This window comes from Megalops cyprinoides, chromosome 18 (assembly GCF_013368585.1).
Source record: "Megalops cyprinoides isolate fMegCyp1 chromosome 18, fMegCyp1.pri, whole genome shotgun sequence".
Classification (NCBI taxonomy): Eukaryota; Metazoa; Chordata; class Actinopteri; order Elopiformes; family Megalopidae; genus Megalops; species Megalops cyprinoides.
This window is the reverse complement of record NC_050600.1, coordinates 6,392,293-6,414,845: the sequence shown is the minus strand read 5'-3', so window position 1 is coordinate 6,414,845 and position 22,553 is coordinate 6,392,293. Positions and strand designations below refer to the sequence as shown.

At 40.7% G+C, this 22,553-nt stretch overlaps 3 protein-coding genes across 3 annotated transcripts; all 3 read left to right on the top strand.

The window, feature by feature from the left end:
- The first annotated feature begins 979 nt into the window (after positions 1-979).
- Positions 980-9,693, top strand: srp72 (signal recognition particle 72). The gene is made up of 19 exons (XM_036551450.1): positions 980-1,096; positions 2,348-2,468; positions 2,677-2,800; positions 3,049-3,192; positions 3,524-3,635; positions 3,879-3,910; positions 4,145-4,269; positions 4,642-4,699; positions 4,827-4,958; positions 5,280-5,408; positions 5,572-5,644; positions 5,896-5,960; positions 6,061-6,156; positions 6,751-6,854; positions 7,001-7,078; positions 7,686-7,823; positions 7,905-7,942; positions 8,133-8,292; positions 8,695-9,693. Exons 1-19 carry the CDS (start codon positions 997-999, stop codon positions 8,864-8,866), a joined length of 2,001 nt encoding a protein of 666 aa, XP_036407343.1. The 5' UTR covers positions 980-996; the 3' UTR covers positions 8,867-9,693.
- Positions 9,694-10,250: 557 nt separating this feature from the next.
- Positions 10,251-16,066, top strand: arl9 (ADP-ribosylation factor-like 9). Its single transcript, XM_036551449.1, has 5 exons — positions 10,251-10,776; positions 13,003-13,050; positions 14,435-14,603; positions 14,907-15,082; positions 15,371-16,066. The coding sequence occupies exons 1-5, from the start codon at positions 10,615-10,617 to the stop codon at positions 15,548-15,550; spliced, it is 735 nt and encodes a 244-aa protein (XP_036407342.1). The 5' UTR covers positions 10,251-10,614; the 3' UTR covers positions 15,551-16,066.
- Positions 16,067-17,855: 1,789 nt separating this feature from the next.
- On the top strand, positions 17,856-21,540 carry LOC118793570 (testicular haploid expressed gene protein-like). Its single transcript, XM_036551794.1, has 6 exons — positions 17,856-17,938; positions 18,240-18,371; positions 19,461-19,583; positions 20,110-20,251; positions 20,547-20,681; positions 21,141-21,540. Exons 1-6 carry the CDS (start codon positions 17,856-17,858, stop codon positions 21,303-21,305), a joined length of 780 nt encoding a protein of 259 aa, XP_036407687.1. The 3' UTR covers positions 21,306-21,540.
- Positions 21,541-22,553: the final 1,013 nt, after the last annotated feature.

Sequence of the window (22,553 nt, the reverse complement as noted above, 5' to 3'; positions counted from 1 at the left end):
TCCTTAGTTCAGAGCACATCTGCTTATCGACTGATTTTTATACCACATTGTTGGTGGTCTAAGTAATGGACACCACGGTGCGTCTGTGTATATTACTGGGTCTATGCAATGCCTGCTTTAATTGTACACATTTAATGGCCGTGAATATGTCGGTTTATAATTCAGAATTGTATTACTATTGTATTGTATCATTATATGCGTGTAAGTAAAATAGAATCGTTTTTTCTTCCACGATGCAAGTCACAGATCAGCAAATCCAGCACACCAGTATTTGCGTTCTTTCGATTTTGAGTTTGGTCATATCTTGGCTAGCAAACCAGCCGCTGTGTTTTAGGAATTTACTAGATTTCATGTTTATCTCACAATAGTCCTCGTCCATAACGGGTACGCGAACATACACTCTTGCGTTAAATGGCTGCAAAGAAGTCGCCCGTTGAGGTTAACTGTGAAACTTAAGTGTTTGGTGCTGTGAAGCACTCCAGATAATAAATATTTGACCTGCCCGCTGAAAAACTGCCCCAGTGAGTGAATGATTTACCTGTCATAGCAGTTTAGATAAAGGAGCATGAAACCAGATTTGTTATACATTTCGATATTTTTGCTTTCTTTTTGAACTACACCAGTCTTGTTTCGATTCTTCCATTCTTTCCGGATTGTACATTAACTTTCCTCATTCGACATCCCTACTGCCCACTAACTATTTTGTTTTGGTTTACATTAAATTATCTTCAACAACAGTGGAGAGGCTCCGGAGCATCTCTGCTTTAATCCGCCCTCCGGCCAAGTCGTGTCCGCGGCGTTCCGGTGATATCTCCTCTCTGCTTAGTATTCTTTTTTTTTTTTTTTTTTTAATTATGAATGGAAATTGTGCCGGTGTAAACTGATTCTGAATCAGTGTTGGGGCAGACTGCAGGCGGGGCGACTGTGGCAGAATTCCCGGATTTAACCCGGAAACGGAATTGAAGTTCTTCCCATCTTCTCTCATGTGCAGCGAAGATGGCGAGCGGTGGAGGAGCAGTAGCTTCCCTCTGGACCGAAGTAAATCGATGCGGACAAAGTGGAGATTTCACCCGGGCTCTGAAATCCGTCAATAAAAGTAAAATTATCCGTCTATATGTCACATAACAACCGTCATGCACAGCATTCATCGCGGTTGCATTCTGTGTTGCTAACAAGTGTCAGTGTGTATTCATTTTAGCTAATGTTAGCTAGGTTGCCAGTGTATCAGTTTTTTTGGTGCACCACCTTGCTAGTAAGCCACCGATACATGGTCACGTTTTGCCAAGTTCTAAATTTTTATGATTTTGGGAATTATATATGTTTCAATGTCTTATTTAGAAGGACAGTCATCCAGCATGTTTCCTCTGTTCATTTTGTTTCACAGTGGTGTTTTGTGCATGAGCGTCCGAGGGTCGTGGTGAATGATTACGTGTCCTAGTTTAGCTAGCTAGAGCTGTAGCGTTGAAACTAGCGAAGCAGCGGGCTAAGCTATATGCCTTGTGTGTTTGTTGAATTGTTAAACCGGCTTTTTAGTCATGCAGCATATTACGATACCAAAAATTGTTAGACAGTTTTTCATAACTGGGCAGCTAACGTCATTCCAAAATAAACACTTAGCAATGTCATGCGAGACTTCCACAAACCAAGGCCGAGTGAGCCAGCTAGCATAGAAGCTATCTGGCTATTTAATACACACACTCAGCAGTCTGAAGAAAGTATTTGTGCTGGGCACCAAGCTGACTGCATTTTTTGACAACGATGTAATGAATATTAGCAAAATTGTGATGTCGTTAATTATTAAGACATATAAACTCGGTTAGTATATGAATGTGTGTCCTAAAGCTCTTTCCTTTAATTCATTGTTAGTTAGCACTCCTTTAACCTTCAGGTAGACATGTCTTATGCACAGGCATTTTTATCACCGTTCAGTAACTGCCCGCATATATAATGAGTCAAAATATCTTGATGGAGATATCTGATGCAGCCCTCTAGCTGTCGCCCTTATGGTTTTGTTTTCGATTACGTAACTCCTGCTTATGTAGGACACACATGGCACGTCCAGGTCTGTATAGTTACAGCAGATGGTGGACAGAACATGATTTTCTTAAAGGAAATTTTGAGACCAGTCTAGGATTCACCAAATCGTGTGTAGCAGTTTCTAAAGCACAACATTTCTACTCCTGTCTTGCAAAGTTATGATGTCTATCCTGAGGTAGTGGGTTTGAGAGGAGGTCAGCTTGTATCAGTTTCTCCAGCAGGCAAATATTTGTATAAATGTTTAAAAGGAAGACCGCTGTGGTCGGGAGGGAATTGATGGCATTTTGTATGTCTTCTATGTTTCTTGTAGTCCTCCAGGAATGTAAAGACGATGTGACTGCTCTTCATTGTAAAGTCGTTTGCCTTATTCAGAATGGGAGCTTCAAGGAAGCGCTGAATGTCATAAACACCCACACAAAAGTACTTGGCAGGTAAGCCCACCTGGTCATCACATTGTTATGTTCAGTAAAATTAGCAATACTGAGTTTTACACCTAAATTGTGCATCCGCTCAATGTATTGAATCTATTCCTCAAGCATAGAGAACTTACTTACAGTTTCCATTTTTTTGTGAAGTTATCACTTGTATGGAGAGGAAAACAAAAAAGTGAAAACACGAAACTTTTTATTTTCCCCTCAGTGATGTCATTGCGTTTGAAAAAGCGTACTGTGAATATCGGCTGAACCGTGTGGAAAATGCCCTGAAGACAATCGAGAGTGCTGCTGCACAGACTGACGAGCTAAAGGAGCTCTACGGCCAAGTGGTATAGTCTCCCTCTATCCCAAAAAAAAAAGAATTGGCATGGAGCTGTTACCAGCTGGGAATTAAATAGAAATGCAAAATCCTGGGAGTGATCCGGTGCCTGTAGATATTAGTTGTAAGTCATTATGAAGGCATTGTAAGGATGTTAACCTTGTGGGACAACATGCACCCTCCCCTGAGACAGCCAGTGAAGGTCACAGGTAAAATAAACAGCGCAGGTGCGGATTTCTAATGAAATTCTATGCACAGCTGTATAGGCTGGAGCGCTACAGTGAGTGCCAGGCCGTGTACAGGGACCTGATCCGGAACTCCCAGGATGACTACGAGGAGGAGAGGAAGACCAACCTGTCGGCCGTGATGGCAGCCATGAGTACCTGGGAGAAGGCTGCGCTGGTGAGTATACTGCGGTCCTATATGCGCTGCCGGACCTCGAACACCTGTAGAGGGGCACCAAGAAGACAGCCATTTAGTGCCAAGCTTATTTTGGTCCCCAGTGGAACACAGTGGTTCCTACAGATGTTCCCACTGGAAAAATATATCAAACAAATCAGACGATATTGTTAGCGAATGCCTCATATCACTTGTAATCGCAAGCAAAATATTACACAAGTAAAATCAGTTGCAGTGAATCATTTATGAATTTCTATCTGTAATGTAGGTGGGCCCTTTTTGACAGTCTTCCGCTGCTGTGTCACTAACATAGTTGTTTTTTTTTTTTTTTTAGGAGGATCTTGGCCTGCCAGAGACCAGCTATGAGCTGTGTTACAACTCAGCTTGCACTCTCATTGGCAAGGGTGAACTTGCAGAAGCCATGAAAAAGCTCAGAGAAGCAGAGGGTAAGATCAAGATTCTAATAAACAGCTTTTAAAAGGGGTTTCTGAATCTGTCATCATGGAGGCAACACTACTTAATGCATTTATTTCCCCCTGTTCATTGCCTCTGTGTACGTTTCATAATTTTTTCCAAGTGTGAGTTTCACAGGGTACAATTGAGCTGGGTCCCTGAAAATCTTAGAAATGTCCAAAGCTGGTCATTATATTAGTCTGATTGTCGCTGTCTGGTTTTTTTTCTTTTCCCAGAGCTTTGCCGGATGTCTTTGTCGGAGGATTCGGTACGTTATTTTGTATTACTGCAATTTTACTGTTTTATAATATATTATGTTTGTGGTTTACTACAGTACTCATGTACTAAACTACACCACCTGTGTGTCCTAACAAAGTCCTTAGATAACATGAACATATTAACGGTTTGTAACTACCAGTCTGATGCTATATGAAGTGTAATGCTACTGATTATAACCTTGCTGTCAATAACTGTAGTGTCTTAACTGGTGTGTCTTAATCAGGACATGACCGAGGAGGATATCGACTCGGAGCTTGCAGTGATCCACTCCCAGATGGCTTATGCCATGCAGCTACAGGGAAGAACCGAGGATGCACTGCAGCTCTACAACCAAGTTATCAAATTAAAGTGAGCATCTGTCAAAGGCGCAGAAAGCAGTTTTCAGTAATGACTGATACCTTTTGGCAATTCCGTTGAGGAGCAGATTGTCCTCCTAAGTGGCTTGCTGCAAGTCGTCTCAGATGCTAAAAGTAAACCCATGTATATAGCAAACCACTTCTTTTCTGTTTTAACCTTCTCAAATTCTACCCGAAATCCCTTCAGTATCTATCACAAACAATGGCTGCCCATGCCTGATTTGTTCATACAAGTGTGTAGTAGTTTAAATGACTGCAATAACATGAATTTCTTTGTGCTAAACATTTTCAGAACATACTGTTAACAAATATATAATCTAATGGAAACTTATTTTAATGTGTGTTCAACACTTTTGGTTTACAGGCCAACAGATGTGGGATTACTTGCTGTGACGGCTAATAACATCATTACAATAAACAAGGTAAATGCATATCTAAACGAATATAAATATATAATATTTAGAGTAAGGAAAATTTTAGTTTTAATTAATTGTATTTTAAAATGAGTTTTGATGATAGGTTTTGATGTTCTTTGAATTGTTTCTGCAGGACCAAAATGTGTTCGACTCCAAGAAGAAGGTGAAACTGACAAATGCGGATGGGGTGGAGCACAAGCTTGCCAAGAAGCAGCTGCAGGCTATTGAGTTCAACAAGGCCCTTCTTGCCATGTACACCAATCAGGTACATGCTGTTTTAACACACGTTTTCATTTGTTGTGTTAATATATTGTAAAGTTAAATGGAATGTTGATACCATTGATGCTCCATTTACCATTGTACCGAGTGTTGATTCAGGTTCATTCGGTATGGCAGTCTTAAGATAACACAAAAGAATGAAAATAGACAGTTGAGAAGTTTATTTATGAAGGATGTGTAGTCTTCTGCTTTTTCAGCTTTCTCCTCCTTTACCTTTTGAGCTTGATTAAAATGCTCCTTGTCAGCCGTTATTGGTTGAAGCTGTGAATCGTGACATTATCGGTCTTGACTGACTGCTTCTTCGCAGGCGGATCAGTGTCGCAAGCTGTCGTCCAGCCTCCAGTCGCAGAACCCCGGCCACCCGCGGCCCGCGCTCATCCAGGCGGCTCAGCTTTGCAGAGAGAAGCAGCACTCGAAGGCCATAGAGCTGCTGCAGGTACACAGCCCCACTGCTTCTGCCTCTGACTGATTCCAGAGATTAAACTGTGACATAGGCTGAGATTCCCACTGGTGCTGGCTGTCACATTCTCCTCTTCTCAAATCCACAGCTTATGATTAAAAATTTATTGAATTTGTTGCCTTTTTTGTCTTCCTCATAGCGCTTCTCAGAGCAGCACCCAGAAAGCGCGCCTGAAATCAAACTGACCATGGCACAGCTGTACTTAATTCAAGGTACTGTGGTAACCACCCTGTGGTGTCTGTCCATTTTAAAAACATCAGGCATAGCTACAAAGGTTAATGCAGTTCATAAAATACATCTAGTTACAATGTTTGTTTTCCCACAAATGATCGGCTGAAGTAATATTGAAGCATATGCTGTGTAACACATCGGTAGAGTTCGCTTGCCTTATATCTGTTACTGTGGCGCATTTTGCATGGCATGCATTTTACATTGACATGTCATTCTTTGTTTCTCTCTTAAGGTCACGTTACAAAAGCATGTGATATTTTAAGATCAATAGAAGATTTTAAGCACAAGCCAGGGATGGTAAGTTTTTTTTAAATCTAAAATACTGGTACTGTTATAGGTATTAACACATCCTCCTAACATACTTCTAAATCCAATGACTGTTATACTTATTCCACAGATATCTGCTCTGGTTACAATGTACAGCCATGAAGAAGACATTGACAGTGCTATAGATGTCTTTAGCCAAGCCATTCAGTACTACCAGGCAGAACAGGTATGTTGAAACATCCATGGTGGCTAACCCCTGTTAACTTTAACTCTACAATAGAACAGTTTGATGAATTTAAATATATATATATATATATATATATATATATATATATATAATATGTGTGTGTGTGTATTTATTTTGTCATGCATTTTATTTTTTGTCATGCTGACTGAATCTGCAGTGTAGTATAGTGTTAAGGAGCAGAGCTTGTAACCAAAAGGTTGCTGGTTCAGTTCCCTGCTGTGGCATTAAGCCTGTACCCTTGGGCAAGATACTTAACCCACAATTGCCTCAGTAAACATCCAGCTGTATAACTGGATAACGTGTTAAAATTGTTACCACTGTAAGTCTCTCTGGATAAGGGCATCGGTAATGTAATGTAAGGTAATTCAGAGCTGAACTGGATTGCTATTGCTTAACCTTCTGAAAAAAGTCATTCTGAGAAATGAAAGCCTGCTCTCTGGGTAGTTTTACAAACTGTTATGGCAGATACTAAGTACAGAAGTACACTTTGGTGAGTTAAGTGCCCATTGTGCTGCGGAACACTCGCACGAAATTAAACACCAGCTAAGCCGTGTCCAATTCCGCGTTCTCCAGCCCGGGTCCTCCGCTCATCTGTCCCTGGTTCGCGAAGCTGCGGATTTCAAGCTGAAGTACGGGAGGAAGAAGGAAGCCATAAGTGACCTGGAGCAGCTGTGGAAGTGAGTGTGTGTGACCCCCCCCTTCCAGGGCTGCAGTAATTACACATTTCTGTGTCCTTGGGAGTTGTACTGAGGGAAACTCTTAAGGTGGAGTGGTGATGCTACATGCCATTGTTGATACACATTTCAGTTACTTTGTTTCACAGGCAAAACACCAATGACATCCACACCTTGGCACAACTCATCTCTGCCTACTCTTTGGTGGATCAAGAAAAGGCAAAGTCGTATCCTTTCCTCAGTTTGGGGACGTGAGCATGACTTGGGAGTGTGATTTAACCTGTATGTAAGGCTGCAGTTTGGGTCTTTATGCATTTTACAAGTAATGTTAAAGTACAAAACTTGCATTTTAACCTGGATTTAGGGTGTGTAAAATTGAATTATAATTAAATAATGAATGAAGGAACAAGGGGTAATGAAATTAATATTTAATATTCTGAAACCTAATTTTTTAATCTGAAGAAAGTAATATAAAAATGAATTGGTAAACCTGAATTTAAGGGTTCTGAATTTGATTTAGAGATTTCATAGTACAGTGCATATTCAGTTTATTCATTCATAGTACACACTAAGAAATACAAATTCAAAATGTTAGATATGGATTCAGTTAATGCATTCAGTATCTTAAAGTGTGCAATACAAATTAAATTCTTTTAGGTCCTGATATTGTTCCATGCCTCTGTAAAGCAAATATTTAGTGTATCGGTATTTTTGTCTGGTTTTTTCCCCAAACCGATGAAATGCCCTCCTTTTGGGTCTTACAAGCAAACATTTAGCTCAGTGAACCACATTCTCTTCCACAAATAAGCAGGAATCCTTAGCCATTTTCCTCAGTCTTAGCAAACACCTCCCCTCCGCTGACACCATGAAGTTCAACGTGGACGTGGACGAGCTGGAGAACTCGCACGGGGCCACCTACGTCAGGAAGAAGGCCGCTAAAGTGACGGGTGAAAATCTACCCAAGGAACAGGGGTAAGGGGACACACAAAGTTCGCATGAACTATTTTGGAAGTTGTCACAGTGGCTGAACTTCTCCTTCTTCTCATTCAACAGCCAAGGGGATACAAAGAAGAAGAAAAAGAAAAAGAAGGGTATGTTTCATAGATTTGACTACTGGTCTTACTTTTTTGCACAGTAACAAAATAGACATTGATTAGGCACTTTGAAATTTGGCTTGCCTTGTTATGGTAATGTTTCCTGCCTGATGTTTAGGCCTGAACATTTTCAAACCGTATCATTCAGTTTTATCACTGGCATTTTCTCTTCTCTGTTTATGTTCAGGTAAACTACCCAAGAACTATGACCCTAACGTAACCCCTGACCCGGAGCGGTGGCTGCCGATGAGAGAACGTTCCTACTACCGCGGCAGGAAGAAGGGAAAGAAGAAGGAGCAAGTGGGAAAAGGAACCCAGGGCGCGACCTCTGGAGCTGCAGCTGAACTGTGAGTGTCTCCCCATCCTGTCACAAGCACAGCCTTGCTCTCTCGCTGTCTCGTTCTCTCCATTGCTCTCGTAAATTAAGTGCATGTCATGACAACAAATGAGGCATTCTTTATTTAGAATGCAAGATTTAACATAGTGTAGTTCCCTTGCAAAGATAAGTGTACAAATTTAGGATTGTTATGATAAGTAGTTGTGGTATTTTTAAACCACTTAGGCATGTGCTGCAATCCATCATCATAATTTCCTTTGCCGCAGCTAATGATGTAATCAGTGTTTAAGACATCGCCGTAGTTCCTTTGTTCCACACAGAATCAAGGAAACTGCACCTGGAAGACAATGTCTGTACGAACAGTTGACAAACGGATGACGTAATGTTGCGTAATTCTCAATCGTGTTCCCAGGGATGCGAGTAAGACGGCGAGCAGCCCCCCCACGTCTCCCCGGCCGGGGTCAGCGACCGCCGCGGCCGCCTCCAATGTGGTCCCGCCTCGGCAGCAGAAACCGGCTGCCTCGGGAGCAACCCGGAAAAAGCCCCAACAGAAGAAGAAGAAGGGAGGGAAAGGAGGCTGGTAACTGCAGGGGTCTCCCGGATCCCACCACAGCCAGTTCACAACAATGGGAATGGAAGCGATATGAGTCATGAGCTTTCCTGTTTTTAATGTCCTTGTTTTGTTTTCCTTTTTCGAACAACTGCACAGGTGTAGAGAATAAAGAATCATCTCGTGTTGCCATTTCTGCCACCTTTGTTTTTGAGGATGCAATTTCTGGAAAAAAAAAAAAAATCAGTGGACAAAAACCATCTTCCTTTACTATTTGTAATATACATGTTTTTATCCTTTTGTTTTTGCAGTTTTTTTTTTTTTGCAAGGGAGTTATTTGTTCTTCAGGAGGGGTACAATAAGTTGAGTTTAATGTTTAGCCACTGGCAGGATTTTTTTTTTTTTTTTTTTTGGTTGTAAGATGCAGGCATGTTCCATATGAAACAGTAGACCTTTGATAAACATTTTTTTAACCAACCAAATGAAGAAACTCTGTGTATGCAAAGTTAAAAAATATTTATTTTTTAAATTCCCTACATAGAATACACCCAAATATAATTTCAGAAATGAGATTTATCCTTAGGCTGCTGTACTTTGTCTGCAAGTTGTACAGGGAACCATCCAAAATAATGAACAGACAGGTAGATGAGTCCTCAAGTGTAATGTTTGGCACACACTCAATAAACTGGGTTCCTTGATGAATATCCTGAATAAACCCTTTTGTGTGTTTCCTCCAGACCGTTTCAGCAGGTGCGTTGGCCATAAGGCCTTGGAGTTACACTGCCCTGCAACGAAGAAGTAACATCATGCTGACAATCTCCATATTTCTCCATCGGCCCACAGTAGAAGCTTATCAGAGTCTATACGCACACCGCTCAGTAGATGGCAGTGTTGATGTATTTCGTGTTGGTTGGTCGTTTACAAATATCTTTTTTTTTTTTTTTTGAAAGATGAATTTTAATTTTTAGTGGGCCCCTCGCCAGTATGGCTGCGTTTTGCAGGCCTTTGTCTGTCGTTTCAGTTAAGAGTCACGGCTATTTGTTGCGTGTTGTGGCTTTGCCAATACAGTGATTAGTAGCATACTCCAGCATTCGAAATATTTCCTTAATAATGGTTTGTAAGCAGATTATTTAGAAATAAAAGTTATTCAAATAGCAGAGGAGTACACTGTCAATTTCATCAATTTCTAATAAGTACTACTAAAATCTGAATGTTTTCATCAGATGGCACAGTTTCATGTTACAATACAGACATTGAGGTAATGCATATTACAGAAGTTTCATTAATGTTTGAGCAGTTGGTCTTGGCCTTGCGTGGATTGGATTTTGTAATCCAAGTGCGACGAAAGCGACGTCGGAAGGTTCTGCCGTGAAGCTCATACGGTTTGACGGGCAGCTTCACGTGGGGATTAGGGCGTACCTAATTATCAGTGACTTCAACCACCGACTTTCGTGCTGTAGCCAAGCTATTTTAAGACACTCCGTTAGTCAAATTGTGGTAATGTGTGAGGTTTTTTTAGGACGTTACTTGCGAACCTTTGAACTGTAATAACCAAGGACTTAAGTTATCTTCCGAAGTTGATGTTTGTTGTTTTGCTCTGCGTTGCCCAGGGTTCTTTGTGTTCAGTCATTTGTAGCAGGTCTGAAATGCTTTTAAAGCAACCGTACCTGTTGACTATGGTGACAAACTTCCGTTGTAATTGAAAGCATCAACACGCTAAATGGACTGAAACAGTAATATTTCCGTGGCAGTTCTTAAAGAGATATTTTCGTTCATACAAACATGCCTGGTTTGAGAGAAGCGGGACTCGTTGGGGCAGCTGTTGCGCTCACGGGAGCAGTTGCGTACGTCACCTGGAACTGCGTTTCTTCGAGGAAAAAACAAGAATCCGTTAAAAAGGAAACGGAGAAAGAAACCGATAAAGAGGTGCCGATCGTATCAGAGGTAAACGACGATTTATTTATTCGTTGACTGTCCTTTTTCGTGCAAGACTTTTTTTCCGACACGCCTACTTTTGTCAATGTCCGTGATGCTTACGTGCTAGCTAACGTTAGCTGAGCTAAGTGATCCGCTCACAATAGGGAAATGCTAGTGGTTAGACCGTGGTAGTTGTTTGGCAAGCACAAACGCTTTGTAGTTAGTTTTTAGCTAGTTACACGAGGGAATATTTCACATTTCATGTTGTATCATATCGAGATGGCGGGAGAACCAGGGAATTACAAAACTTTTTGTTGCTCCTTGAGCTGTTGCACCAGTGAACCTCCATAGTTTTAAGACACTGCAACTGATCTAAGTGTGCCATTGTGAACGACAGTTACAGCGCATCTGATCTGCGAAAAACTGTTCAGCGCTCAAAATGTTGCCTTCAGATAAAACGGAAATTGCGACAGTGCTGACACGTTTTGTAGTAACGAGGGAGGTTTAACCTTCACGAAGTCAACAGTCTTAGTAGCTTTTTTTGCCTAAAACCATGTACGTGTGCAAATATTGCGAAACTATGCAATGTTTTAAGCGCGACTATAATGCATTATGCACTGCTGTATTTTTGCGGACAGTTCGGATCCTTTAGAACAATTGTCCGCAATTATACCAACTTTAAGCAGGAAGTGCCAAGGAAAGAGCATAGCGGATATGAGATTATGTAGGAACTGTGACTGGATGAAGTGCATGTCCAGTTACCAAGACTTTGCGGCATCCATGGGCTCGACAACTAAAACTGTCTATCATACACATGTGCTTGCTTCCTTGTCTGACTGCCTGGGTTTTACCAAAGGACAGGGCATTGACTGCAACCTAATAAGGTCTGACTAGCCTCAGTCTCGTTTCCATTTTGCTCTTCTCAAAGGCAGTGAGCTAGAAAGCATCCCAGCGATCGCTTCACAAACTGCTGTCACTCACGATGCCAGGTGCAAAGACTGCAGTGCTGTCGCTTGCCGTTCTTTGTTCTACCAAAAAGAAAAAGAAAAAAAAAACAATGATTTCCCTGTTAGTCATCTCATTCTGAATTTTGAAATTCGTTCATTACGTAATGCAGCTCCTAAAAAGTCAGATCTTCAGGAGGGCAAGCTTAAACAGTGCTGTCACTCAAGGATAAAGACTAGACAGTGGGCAGGCTTTATTCTTACATACAGTCAAGTACGTCCATTGCTAATCTCAGGATAAATGTCTTATCTCCGGATCAATTAAAGATGAATGCTACATGCAGTAATCAGCCCTAAGAGTATTTGGTATTGGTAGACAGTCTTCCATCTTGCTGAAAGATATTTGATACCTCTGGGATGGGTAGTAATTGAACACATCAAACACAACAATGAAAGTTATTATTTCAGCTTTGTTGCACTACATGGCTGTGGCCACAGCTTGTGTGTTTTTATACTTGCCTGCCCATTGAAATTGATAGCATCTTCATTGGCAGGGTTAATAAAGGAAATGTTAAGTAAACAGGTAGACAGTTAACATTGCTACATTCCAGCTACTTTAGAGTCTGCCTGTAAAAGGAAATGTATATATGCTCTACAATGCTCAAACTGAAGAAACAAAGTTTCTGAGAGAAATTAGGCCACTTTCAGTGCTGAGCTTATTTTACTGAAACAGCTTTGCTATCTGAAATGTCAAAAAGCCTGACTTAAATATCAACTGAAACTAAATGTTTACCCTGGATGTACAAAAATGTAACCGTTCCAAAACATTGAATTAATTCCGTGATATCACAAATACAAATACATGTCACACCAGCAAAAATGCGATTATGAAGAATTATATATTCTTGTTCTCAGCACTCTTAATATGTAAGCTTTAATCACAGCATAAACAATCATTTGAACAGATATTATGTTTTCCAGCTCCCAGGACTTTACCCATAATAATAAAGGTGTCAAGGCCTGGTGCACAAAGATGAGAGCAAGGTGGATGCTCTGCCCCCTTTAAAGCAAGAGCACGACAAAAGTGCTCCACATGCAGCAGCCCTGCATACCGTCTGACTGTCTAACCAAATTATCATTGGTGCACTCCACGTTAGACCAAACAGGACAGGAAATGCCAAAATGCCTCCACTTGGAAAAAGGTCATAACAACTGCGTATTGACCATTGCAGCTGAAATATATCTTCTATTCAAATGTATGATGAAGAGAACTGTGGAAATGAGAGATCCTTTTTTTTCTATCACCCAGCAAAGCCAGACTGTAGCAGAAGAACACGAAAGAAATGACGTACAAATGGTAAGTTTTTTTTTTTTTTCCCCTCTTTCTCTTTTTTTTTTTATTAGTACCACTTTGACACCAGGTCTCCTGTACATAGTGGAAGTTTAGACACCTAGGAGCTGATCCATTATAAACATAATGTGGGTACTGAGATGAATGCATCTTTTAAATCATTGAAATATATGCTGTGTTACTGAAGGTAAAAATCATATGCATTTGAGTTCACACACAGAAATTATAGGCTTTTCTTAGAACAGACGATCTAGCCATTTAGCTCTTCCTTGGCAGCTCCAAAGCTCTCTGTCACGCTGCAGAGCCTCAGATCACAGACTAGATGAAGCTGCAGGCTAGATACACTTGTATCTTGAACAGGTCCAGAGAATTTGCCTCATGGAATGTAAGATATGCAGTCCCTACTAAAAAAAAACAGAAATGCTGAGTCAAACCCAGTTGCTGGAAATTCAGTGCACATATCAGTATCTCATGCTTTATATGTATTTCATTTGTATTTACTGTTTGTTATTTTGGTTGTGTGGCTTAGATTACTCACATTCTAAATGTGTTGAGTGGAAGTCTTCACCGGCATTAACATTTAACATGCAGCTAGCCAGATGACAGAAATGTCAAGGTTCTTGTAATTTATGGTTCTTGGAATTCAAACTATGTATTGTTGATGTGACAAATTTAAAAACAGGTAATGGTTATGCATACTCTGCAACTTCTGTGAACTTCTTGTCAGTACCACACTATTGGTAACAAGCCCAAGTCTTTTAAAGGAAACATTTCCTGACACCGGTAAAAGTCCCTGTCCCTCTGTCTGCTAGTTCAATTTAATGCAGGGGAAATGTTTTTGAAAAAGGTAAAAAAATTAGCTATAAGCTTTAATAACTTTAATGCAAAGTTTTTTTTTTTCTGTGAATGTCATAGTTATACCCCCAAGCACTAGTAAAACTTCAACAAGTATAACAACTGCCAAAGTTGTTACAACGCAGCTTTATTCAGAGTGCAATCAGGGTCTTGATGTAAGTCATTTTTCAATCAGCGCGCTGTATGCTTAAAATTATCTTTGAACATATTGGGGAGATGCAGAAATTCTTTTTACAGAAATTCAATGCCCCTTTGTGTGAAGTTGGTAAATATTTGGCTGCTGCTGTATAAAGATTCTGTGCCAGTCCTAAATATTTGCAGAAGCATGTTTGTTATGTAGATTTCCCATCAGTGAAGAAAAATGAGCATGTGTACGTCTGATCTCACAGTTATAGACTCAGTCCCTAAACAGACGAGGAGTTGTTCAGAGCTAGGTACTTGCATATATTAGGAAGGTGTACATTGGCATAGAGTAGTATTCTGTATATGGTCCCACCTTTACCCCAGTTTAACAGAATGTGTTTTTGTGTCGTAGGTAAAACCTGGCAACAAGCAGGTCCTGGTTCTAGGTTTGGATGGGGCAGGGAAGACCAGCCTGTTGCACTGTTTAACCACTGGCACACTGGACCAGGATGTGTCTCCAACCAAGGGCTTCAATGCTGTCTCCATCAATAAAGAGGATCTCAAGATCGAGTTCCTTGAAAGTAAATGAAGGCAGACTACTACATATTATTGTCACATTGCACAATGTCCTGAGTAAACAATGCCAAGGCAGCCAGAATAATGCATTGTATTTCAAATCACATTCATAGTGTGTTATAACATGGTCACAAGTAGGCATTATATATATATATATATATATATATATATATATATATATATATTCTTTTTTTTTATTTAACATTTTTGCTGTTAGCATTTTTGGCATATGTAGGTTATAATGGAACTTTATACTGGGTGCTAATATATGATGCCTTTTAAAGATGCCATTTTCTTTTTTCATGAAGTTGGCGGTACTGAAAATCTCAGGGCCTACTGGAAGATGTATCTGCCCAAAGCTGAGGTGCTGGTGTACGTGGTCGATTCGACTGATAATGCTCGCTTCTCATTGGCCAAGAAGCACCTCCACGAGCTGATTGCAGATGTACCCCATCTCTCCTTGGTGTTACTGGCCAACAAACAGGTCAGTGAAAAAGCTCCTTGATTGGTAATCCCTGGTGGATGAGTGTTGCAACTTTCTTGATCATATGCATGCTGTTATTTTATTTCACGTGATTGATTTAGCTGCACATTTCTGAGGGAAGACAACTGCCATATAAGCTAAATATTTCTATATTTGTCATGTTTTTTTTAGTAACTAGCACATGCTGTTACTAAAATGCTGTTTGGTTCACAGGAGTACAGGGAGGAATACTTCAGGTGCACCAGTGTTTGTGTCACTAGCCTTTTTCCTTTCTTTGTGTATTTGCAGGATGTGGAGGGGGCCTGTAACATCACAGACCTCCATGAAGCTCTGAGCCTGGAGGAAGTGGGAGACCAGCGAAAGCTCTTCCTTATCGGGACACACGTGAAGAAGGGTGACACCGAGGTCCCCGCCAGCGTCCAGGACGCTCGGGACCTGATCGTTCAGATGGTGTCAGGCAGCAGTTAGAGGAGCCTGTCTGTGCATTTTCATTGCAGTGTGCTGATGCTATTCATTAGAGAGCTGCAGCTGACCAAAGATTAGACAGAAATGGCTTTACACTTGGCTGTGTTGTAGCCCCAAAGTTTCCAGCATGGACAAAGATAGTGTTGTTTACATGTTCTAAGAGTAGTTCAGGGTGATTAAAAAGTGGATCCTTTGGCTCTTTTTGTGATGTCTTAATTTGGTGGTCAGTTATATTTTGACTGATTTTATTTTTATCATACACCATTGTAAACAGTCCTTCCAAAAAAAACAGTATGAACCATTCATCCTGATTAATATGATAGTGTTTATTGTTTATCTAATGGTACTGACTGGGTGTCCGTCATTGAAACACTACCAGTTTAAGTATGAATGATTTGGATATAGATGTTAATCAAATCACTACAATGCTGTAGAGGTAAATGGCTATTAGAACAAAAATTCCAATGAAATCTCCTCTCACTGAGGTCAACTAATTATATTACGTCTTACTTAAGTTTATTGTTTGGTACTCAGTTCAACATAGATGCTTAACTCCTTGACATTGCTATATGAACTGCAGCTTTCACTTTCAAAACTTTTTTTTTGTACTTGCCTGTGAGAGCTATTTTTTGTATTTCATTGAGCAAAAAATTGGAGATGTGGAGTCCTCTTATCAGGAAAATTATATGAATATTTTAATAACTGACAGAGTACTGTATATTTTAAGATGAAAAAATAAAACGGTTGTGTTGACTTTTTGTATTAGGGAGTGGTGATTTTGAGAGAAAATGTCAAAAAACAATGCAGATGTTTGTTTAGGTTTCTGCAACAAATTAAAAACACTTAATGTCCATGCTCCAATGCTTCTCTGTGTGACTGTGTGTAAGAAAACAACAAGTTATTTAATAACTCACTGTTTTTGTCGTATGTGAGAAATAATAAATGAAAATACCGAAAAGAAATTGATCAAGGATATGTTGTATATTTTCACATTATCAGTAGTCACTGGTTAAACGAAAACAGCGTTGTCATCTTCAGGACAGAATCAAGAACAATATCGATGGCTGCTAATACAAATGAAGGATTTTTTTAAGTTCATAAAATTAAATTTTTTTATTGTCAACAAATGCAGCAATTACTACCTCATTTGCCTTTTCTGGAAAACTTTCAAATATCAAGAGCAATAGTGACGCATTATTTTTAGAATAATTTTTAAATACAACTCACTATAAATAATTGAGCAACTGCCTTTTGCTGATCTCAAATATCACATTTCATGTGACATCCTGTACAGGAAGTCTGGGGGCAAAGATAGAAGCACTATTGCCTTTCCCAGGACGGGCAAATCTCACATGGACCAGCCATTTATTTCACACCGAAAATCATCTGGCTGTACAGAGTGGGAAATTTAGAGAAGTGTTTTTTGTCATTGATTCAAATTAATCAGTTTTTTGAAGATTTTACTTGAAAATGTGTGTAATCAAATGGCTTCTTTTCATGAATGAAATCCAATATGTCCTTTATTGCAGCATCCTTCAATTTGCATTATTCCAAAAAGAACCCTGTTAAAATTGTGAATAAAATATTTCTTGTGTGTCTCCTCTGTGTGCTGTTTGGCACTCTTGGGTTTCTGAAACTCACTCACTCAGGTTTCAGACATGCAGGCCATGTGATTAGTTGCTAGGTACTCCAATGCCCTAGCAACACCAGTGTCTCTGTTGTCAGTAAAACACAGAACGTTTTTCCGTTTGTGCATTTGTATATGGGAAAGCCTCTCTATTTTGACGGAAATACGATGGTCACTGAAAAAACAGGTAAGCGCTAGGCTAAGCTGGATGTAAACTGTATTGCAATGGCAGCACTGAGTGGCATAATGCACTATTCGCTATAGCAAATTTTTTTAGCAGTTCATTTTGCCAGTTTTAAGTGCAGTGATTGTATCCCTGTATCTTACCATAAAAATTACTAATTCTCTCCTTTTGATAGGTCGTAAATGCAGATTTTGTCCATCTACCAGGTGGGTGTGGATATCTGCAGGGTTAGTTTATTCTTCCAACAGGTGGTATTTAGTTTCTTTCAATGCACAGTTGCTTTCCAAAAAAAATGTGAAAGTAAAAGTCTTGTTTTATCTTTGATTTTATATCCAGTTCCACTCGGAGCTTCCACTTGTGGAGTTTGGCTTCAACATGAGATCTATGTCTACATACAGTATCTGTATCAGTGTAAGACTATCACTGTCAGCTGTAACCTCATCAGGGCCTCATTGTTGAGCAACATTGTCAAAGAAAGTGATTAATGACCCAGACATATGACCCAGACATTCTCTCCCCATAGAATCCTGCAGCTCGCTCAGCATAAAGTCTCCAAAACAGAATGGGTGACCACACCTTGGTGAGGTCATAACCATGATTCATTATTTTTTTAACCTTTCGTGTGTATGCGTGTACTTCTAAAGGGCACTAATGTACTCAGATGTATTTGTTTTTACAACAACAATTACACACACAAAACACAATTACATATTCGTTAAAAAGAAAAACACCATTTAATGTGTATTGTATTTCCTCAAATAGTGTGACAGCAGTAAAGATAATGATTTAAAATGTTTAAAATGATATTTAAAATGTTGCTGACGTACCTCAAACAAAAAAACATTATTTGATATTGTTTATGCTTCCCATTGGTTTAGCAGGAGGTTGACATGGGGGAACCAGGAGACCATATGGCCGCTTTCTTATGCTGCCCTCTGCACACTTCCCACAGAGCGAATCCAGCACCTCGCTAAGCACAAGAGAGACTTTTCTGCATGGGAAAATGAGTCAAGGTAACAGTTGCCTTTATGAAAAGTATCACCGGACTCTGATTCACAGGGCCCCAGTTGTCTTTTCAGATGCAGAATATTGTTGAATACTGCCAGAGGATGTGCATTTGTGCGTTTTTGTATAAGCTAGTCACCTGACGTTTTCAAAACAGTTCTGTCTCTTTATAGTGTTTTGAAGCATTGCTATGTTGCCTCAAGCCAGTAGCAATATTATGGAAAGTTTTTGTATTAAAGTAACAGGAACGGCAACGTGCATGATCAATTACACTTCCTCCTGTAGAGGTCTGTGATTTTTAGACAAGTCAGCTCTGTGCTAGTCAGTTTTTTTCTTTATTTGTTTCACCGGGGTGTACTCTCTGTGAAAGCTCAGAGCATAAAAATAATGCTCATTCTGTTATCCCCAAAAGAGAGCATTTTGAATATGAATGAAATCATTTCTGGCACAAATACTTATGCCCAGACATTTTTTTTCATCAGCTGTATAAGCTATTTTTTCCCTCATCAGCTGATGCAAGTGCAACATTTGGCAAAGAGGACATTTGGCAGAGACATAACTCAACGAAAAGTCATAACCTCATTCACTGTCATTTCAGGAAGCCCGGTTAATTGAATTTCAGAGGAACCATACTGGAAAGGGCAGCATTGCAGAATGTGAAAGACCTGATGTAATACTAGTGCAATACAAGTGAAGTCATGATACATGCATTGTGGATGCTTCCCAGCATAATACCCTTCTATCCATTTTAATGACACCACAATAGTCCATAGAAGTCTTCTGAAGAACAGCGGGCATTGGTTTCACTACAGAACTCCATGCTCCCTTGGTCAGACTGAGACAGATATTTGGCATTTTTCAAATATGCGGGTCACGAATAAACCAGATAATTCAAATGAAATAATGAAGAAGTCAAGTTCAGCTACTTGAATAGTGTCTAAGAGTTTCAAGCAAATGAACAAAATATTGAGTTCGACAAATCGCATTAATGAAAGTAGTTTTCATTCAAATGTAGTTTTTTTAAAAGGCTGAGTTCTACTAATTATTTATGAAAATAAATGGGGAAAAAAACAAAAAGAATCACTCGCTTTCTACAGCAGGAAAGTGGAGGAGGGACGGTCCTCCAGGAGTGACCGCCCAGCCTCCAAAACCATCCAGTACGAGGACCTGATCCGACTGTCAACTCCCAAGTACTGGTCTCGAAGCTCCCAAGAAATCAGGTAAAGAGACCAAGTTGCCAAAAAGATGTCTCATCTGTGCAATCCAGAAAATCAGCACACTCTTTGCTGAGGACTAATATTAGCCACAGTGGGCTGGGAAGCCAGTGTTTTGACATCTGTTATTTCAGTAGTGATCTGTGGGGGTAAAGAGCGTGCTCTGAGACAATAGGCCCCATTGTCCCAACCTGAAGCTCCTGGGACACTTTCCGACTGTGGCGGAAGTCTTTTTATAAACCTTACGCGGTTTAGGGGGTGGCATATTTGGGTTCAGGACACACTGTGGAGGAAAAAAAAATGCTTGGAACAATGGGGGAAAGGTAGCTAGTCTGCATCGGCTTCAGATCCTTTGTGAACAATTGGGTTTGTTTATTTGGGGGGGGGGGGGGGTTTGTGCAGCTTTTCAGATTGCTGTATCAAAGAGCTGTGCGTTGTAAATGTGCGTGGGTAGATAAGGCTGGGTTCGGGTGAGCGCTGCAGCCGCGAGGAGAGCTTTGAGGGCGGGAAGCTGTTGTTTGTGACGTTCCAGGCCGCCTCACACGACGTGGTGCGAGCACAGCTGGCCGATCTGGAACAGCGACACGAGCGCGCGCCCCCCTGCCCTCTCGCCACGCCTCCTGCAGCTAGCCATCCCCAAAAGGACGCACCCCGACTTCAAAGGCAACAGGGAGGTGAGCGTTCTTGTCCAAGCATGACTAGACTGCCTGCCTCTCCTTCTTTTAATAATACTCAGTTGGAGGTGTCTAACTAAATGGAACATTGTCCTCTGACGCAAGAAATACATAGACTGGGGCAGGAAATGGGTTCGTAAACAAAAGAATGCTAGTTTAAATCCCAGATGGGACACTGCTGATATTTAAGCTGGTCTCTTTCTCTTCTATCTATCTATCTATCTATCTATCTATCTATTGGTCTGTGTGTCTATTTGTCTGTCTGTCTGTCTATCTATCTATCTACCTTCTGGAGTTGGTGGAGACATATATCTCCAACTCTGCAAAATCAGCTCACACAAGCCCAAGGGTGGACCAGCTCTCCAGGCCCAAGACGAGGGAGAGCAACATGTTCTTTGAGCTGGGATACCCTGAGGAACCCATTCGCCCAGTAAGGGGCTGCACCAGCTGTTCGGATTGCTTATGCTTACAAACCATTCTAACCCAAAACCAGTGCAGCTAGTCATCACATATCTATTTCTCAGTGCTGTTGCAGCGCAGCATGAAAAGATTGAAAATTGCACAAAAAAATGTGCTGATAATGTTGTATATCCAGTTAGGTTGGCAAATGCAACAATTGTTTGGGGTTACCATTGTTACATGTATGCAGTGATCACAACTTGTGGTGTTAAGAGTGCAGAGAACCATGTGAAACAACTTCCAGGCCATAGTTATTGTGCCTAGAGAAGCTGTCATTGGTCCTAATTAAATGTCCCGTATGCTGTACCAGATATAACACATAAAATGTTTATGAGTTTATAATTTTTTTTTTCCAAAAGCCAGGTGGTATTTAGTGCAGTGCATGATTCAGTTTGATAATGGCGTGACACACATTTGCTATCATTAACAGGTTTCAAAGTATGCCAGAAGGGCCACAGCATCTCCTCGGATTAAAAGCCTGGCGGTACCTAAAGGAGTTGTGAAGGACTATGTCCCTTTACGGGATCCGATATGGATCCCACCTCGCACTATACGGACAGCAGAAGCCTCCATCAGGACACAGGAACTTCGCTAGCCTGTAGCTGGAAGAAAAAAACAGCATAAAAGAATACAAAGAATGAAGACATGTAGTTGAAAGCCCATAAACGGCTGTTGTGATCTGTAGCATAGCTGCTCCACGTGCGGTGGTAACTGGCTGCCTTTTCTTTCACTGTATGTTTGTTCTTGTGAGGAGTTTGCTTTCAACATTTTTCAGATGAGATTGAAGTATTACCTTCTCTCTGGCATGTGGGCAGCGCAAGCTGGCTTCCTCCCCCATTGCAGTTGTTTTGTCTGGAACCCTCTCTATCAAATGGTTCAGGTCGTCGGTATCCAGGCCGCAGAGAAAGAGCTAAGCGATTTATAGGGAATTTGCTGTCAAAAACTTTTTTTGTGTTCTGTATGCATTAACTTTTTTGTAGAGGCACTCAAACTTCATTCATTAATAACAAGACTTTCTTCATCAGAGCTTTAAACTCAAACAATTCATTTACTTCAAAATCATCAAGAACATTCCTCTGGTTTGTTTATAACTGTGATATGGCGCAGTACAGTTAAATATAAATTTGCAGTGAGCGATAAAATTTTTTAGCCATTTTTCATACAGAGTTAATCCTGGTTACACCACAGGGTTGCGTAAGCAACTGGGCTCTGCAGAACTCAAAGGACCGCTTGGATTTTGATCCCTGTTGGTGGGCAAAGCTCGCCGACGTTGACCGCTGGAGGTGGACTGGCAGGGAGTGAGCTTGTGCTGCCACAGACTTCAAAGCGACCGGAGGGCCTGCTGGGTGTAATCTGGGATAAGCCAGCGATCATCACCACCAAGGCCTGGCGGTTAGGACGGAGAGGGGAGGGGTGTGGGTCAGTCTGTGGCTTGGAGGGAGGCGGTGTGGAGGGGGTTTCTGTGTGACATTTATTTCCCAGAATGCATCTGTTCACAACAAAGGGTCTGGCTCTTTGCCAACAGCAACCCTAGCAACAGTCAGTGACTCTGATCAACACGGATGCCATAATTCTGAGGGAGACTCAGCTGGGTTTTTCTGACTTATCTGCACTTCTAGCATTAGGATTTTAATAGGAGGCTTTGTGATTGCAAGAACTGTCTGCTCTTTTGCAACACTAATTTGGCACAACAAATTATGTTTCTTTTCATGTAAGAAATGATTGCAAACTCTGCATGTATGTTTTAATGAGTGGCTGTGGTACAATGCTGTCTTGTGCTGTGTAATATGAAGAATGTAGGTTTACCTGATGGAACTAATTGAAGATTAAGTCAAAAATGCAT

Coding starts and splice junctions, on each gene's coding strand:
- srp72 (XM_036551450.1), top strand. CDS start 997: ATGGCGAGCGGTGGAGGAGCAGTAGCTTCCCTCTGGACCGAAGTAAAT. Junction 2,469..2,676: donor CACACAAAAGTACTTGGCAG/GTAAGCCCACCT, acceptor TTTTCCCCTCAG/TGATGTCATTGCGTTTGAAA. Junction 6,855..7,000: donor GACCTGGAGCAGCTGTGGAA/GTGAGTGTGTGT, acceptor TTTGTTTCACAG/GCAAAACACCAATGACATCC.
- arl9 (XM_036551449.1), top strand. CDS start 10,615: ATGCCTGGTTTGAGAGAAGCGGGACTCGTTGGGGCAGCTGTTGCGCTC. Junction 13,051..14,434: donor AAAGAAATGACGTACAAATG/GTAAGTTTTTTT, acceptor TTTGTGTCGTAG/GTAAAACCTGGCAACAAGCA. Junction 14,604..14,906: donor CAAGATCGAGTTCCTTGAAA/GTAAATGAAGGC, acceptor TTTTTCATGAAG/TTGGCGGTACTGAAAATCTC.
- LOC118793570 (XM_036551794.1), top strand. CDS start 17,856: ATGACCCAGACATTCTCTCCCCATAGAATCCTGCAGCTCGCTCAGCAT. Junction 17,939..18,239: donor GAATGGGTGACCACACCTTG/GTGAGGTCATAA, acceptor TTGGTTTAGCAG/GAGGTTGACATGGGGGAACC. Junction 19,584..20,109: donor CGAAGCTCCCAAGAAATCAG/GTAAAGAGACCA, acceptor GTGACGTTCCAG/GCCGCCTCACACGACGTGGT.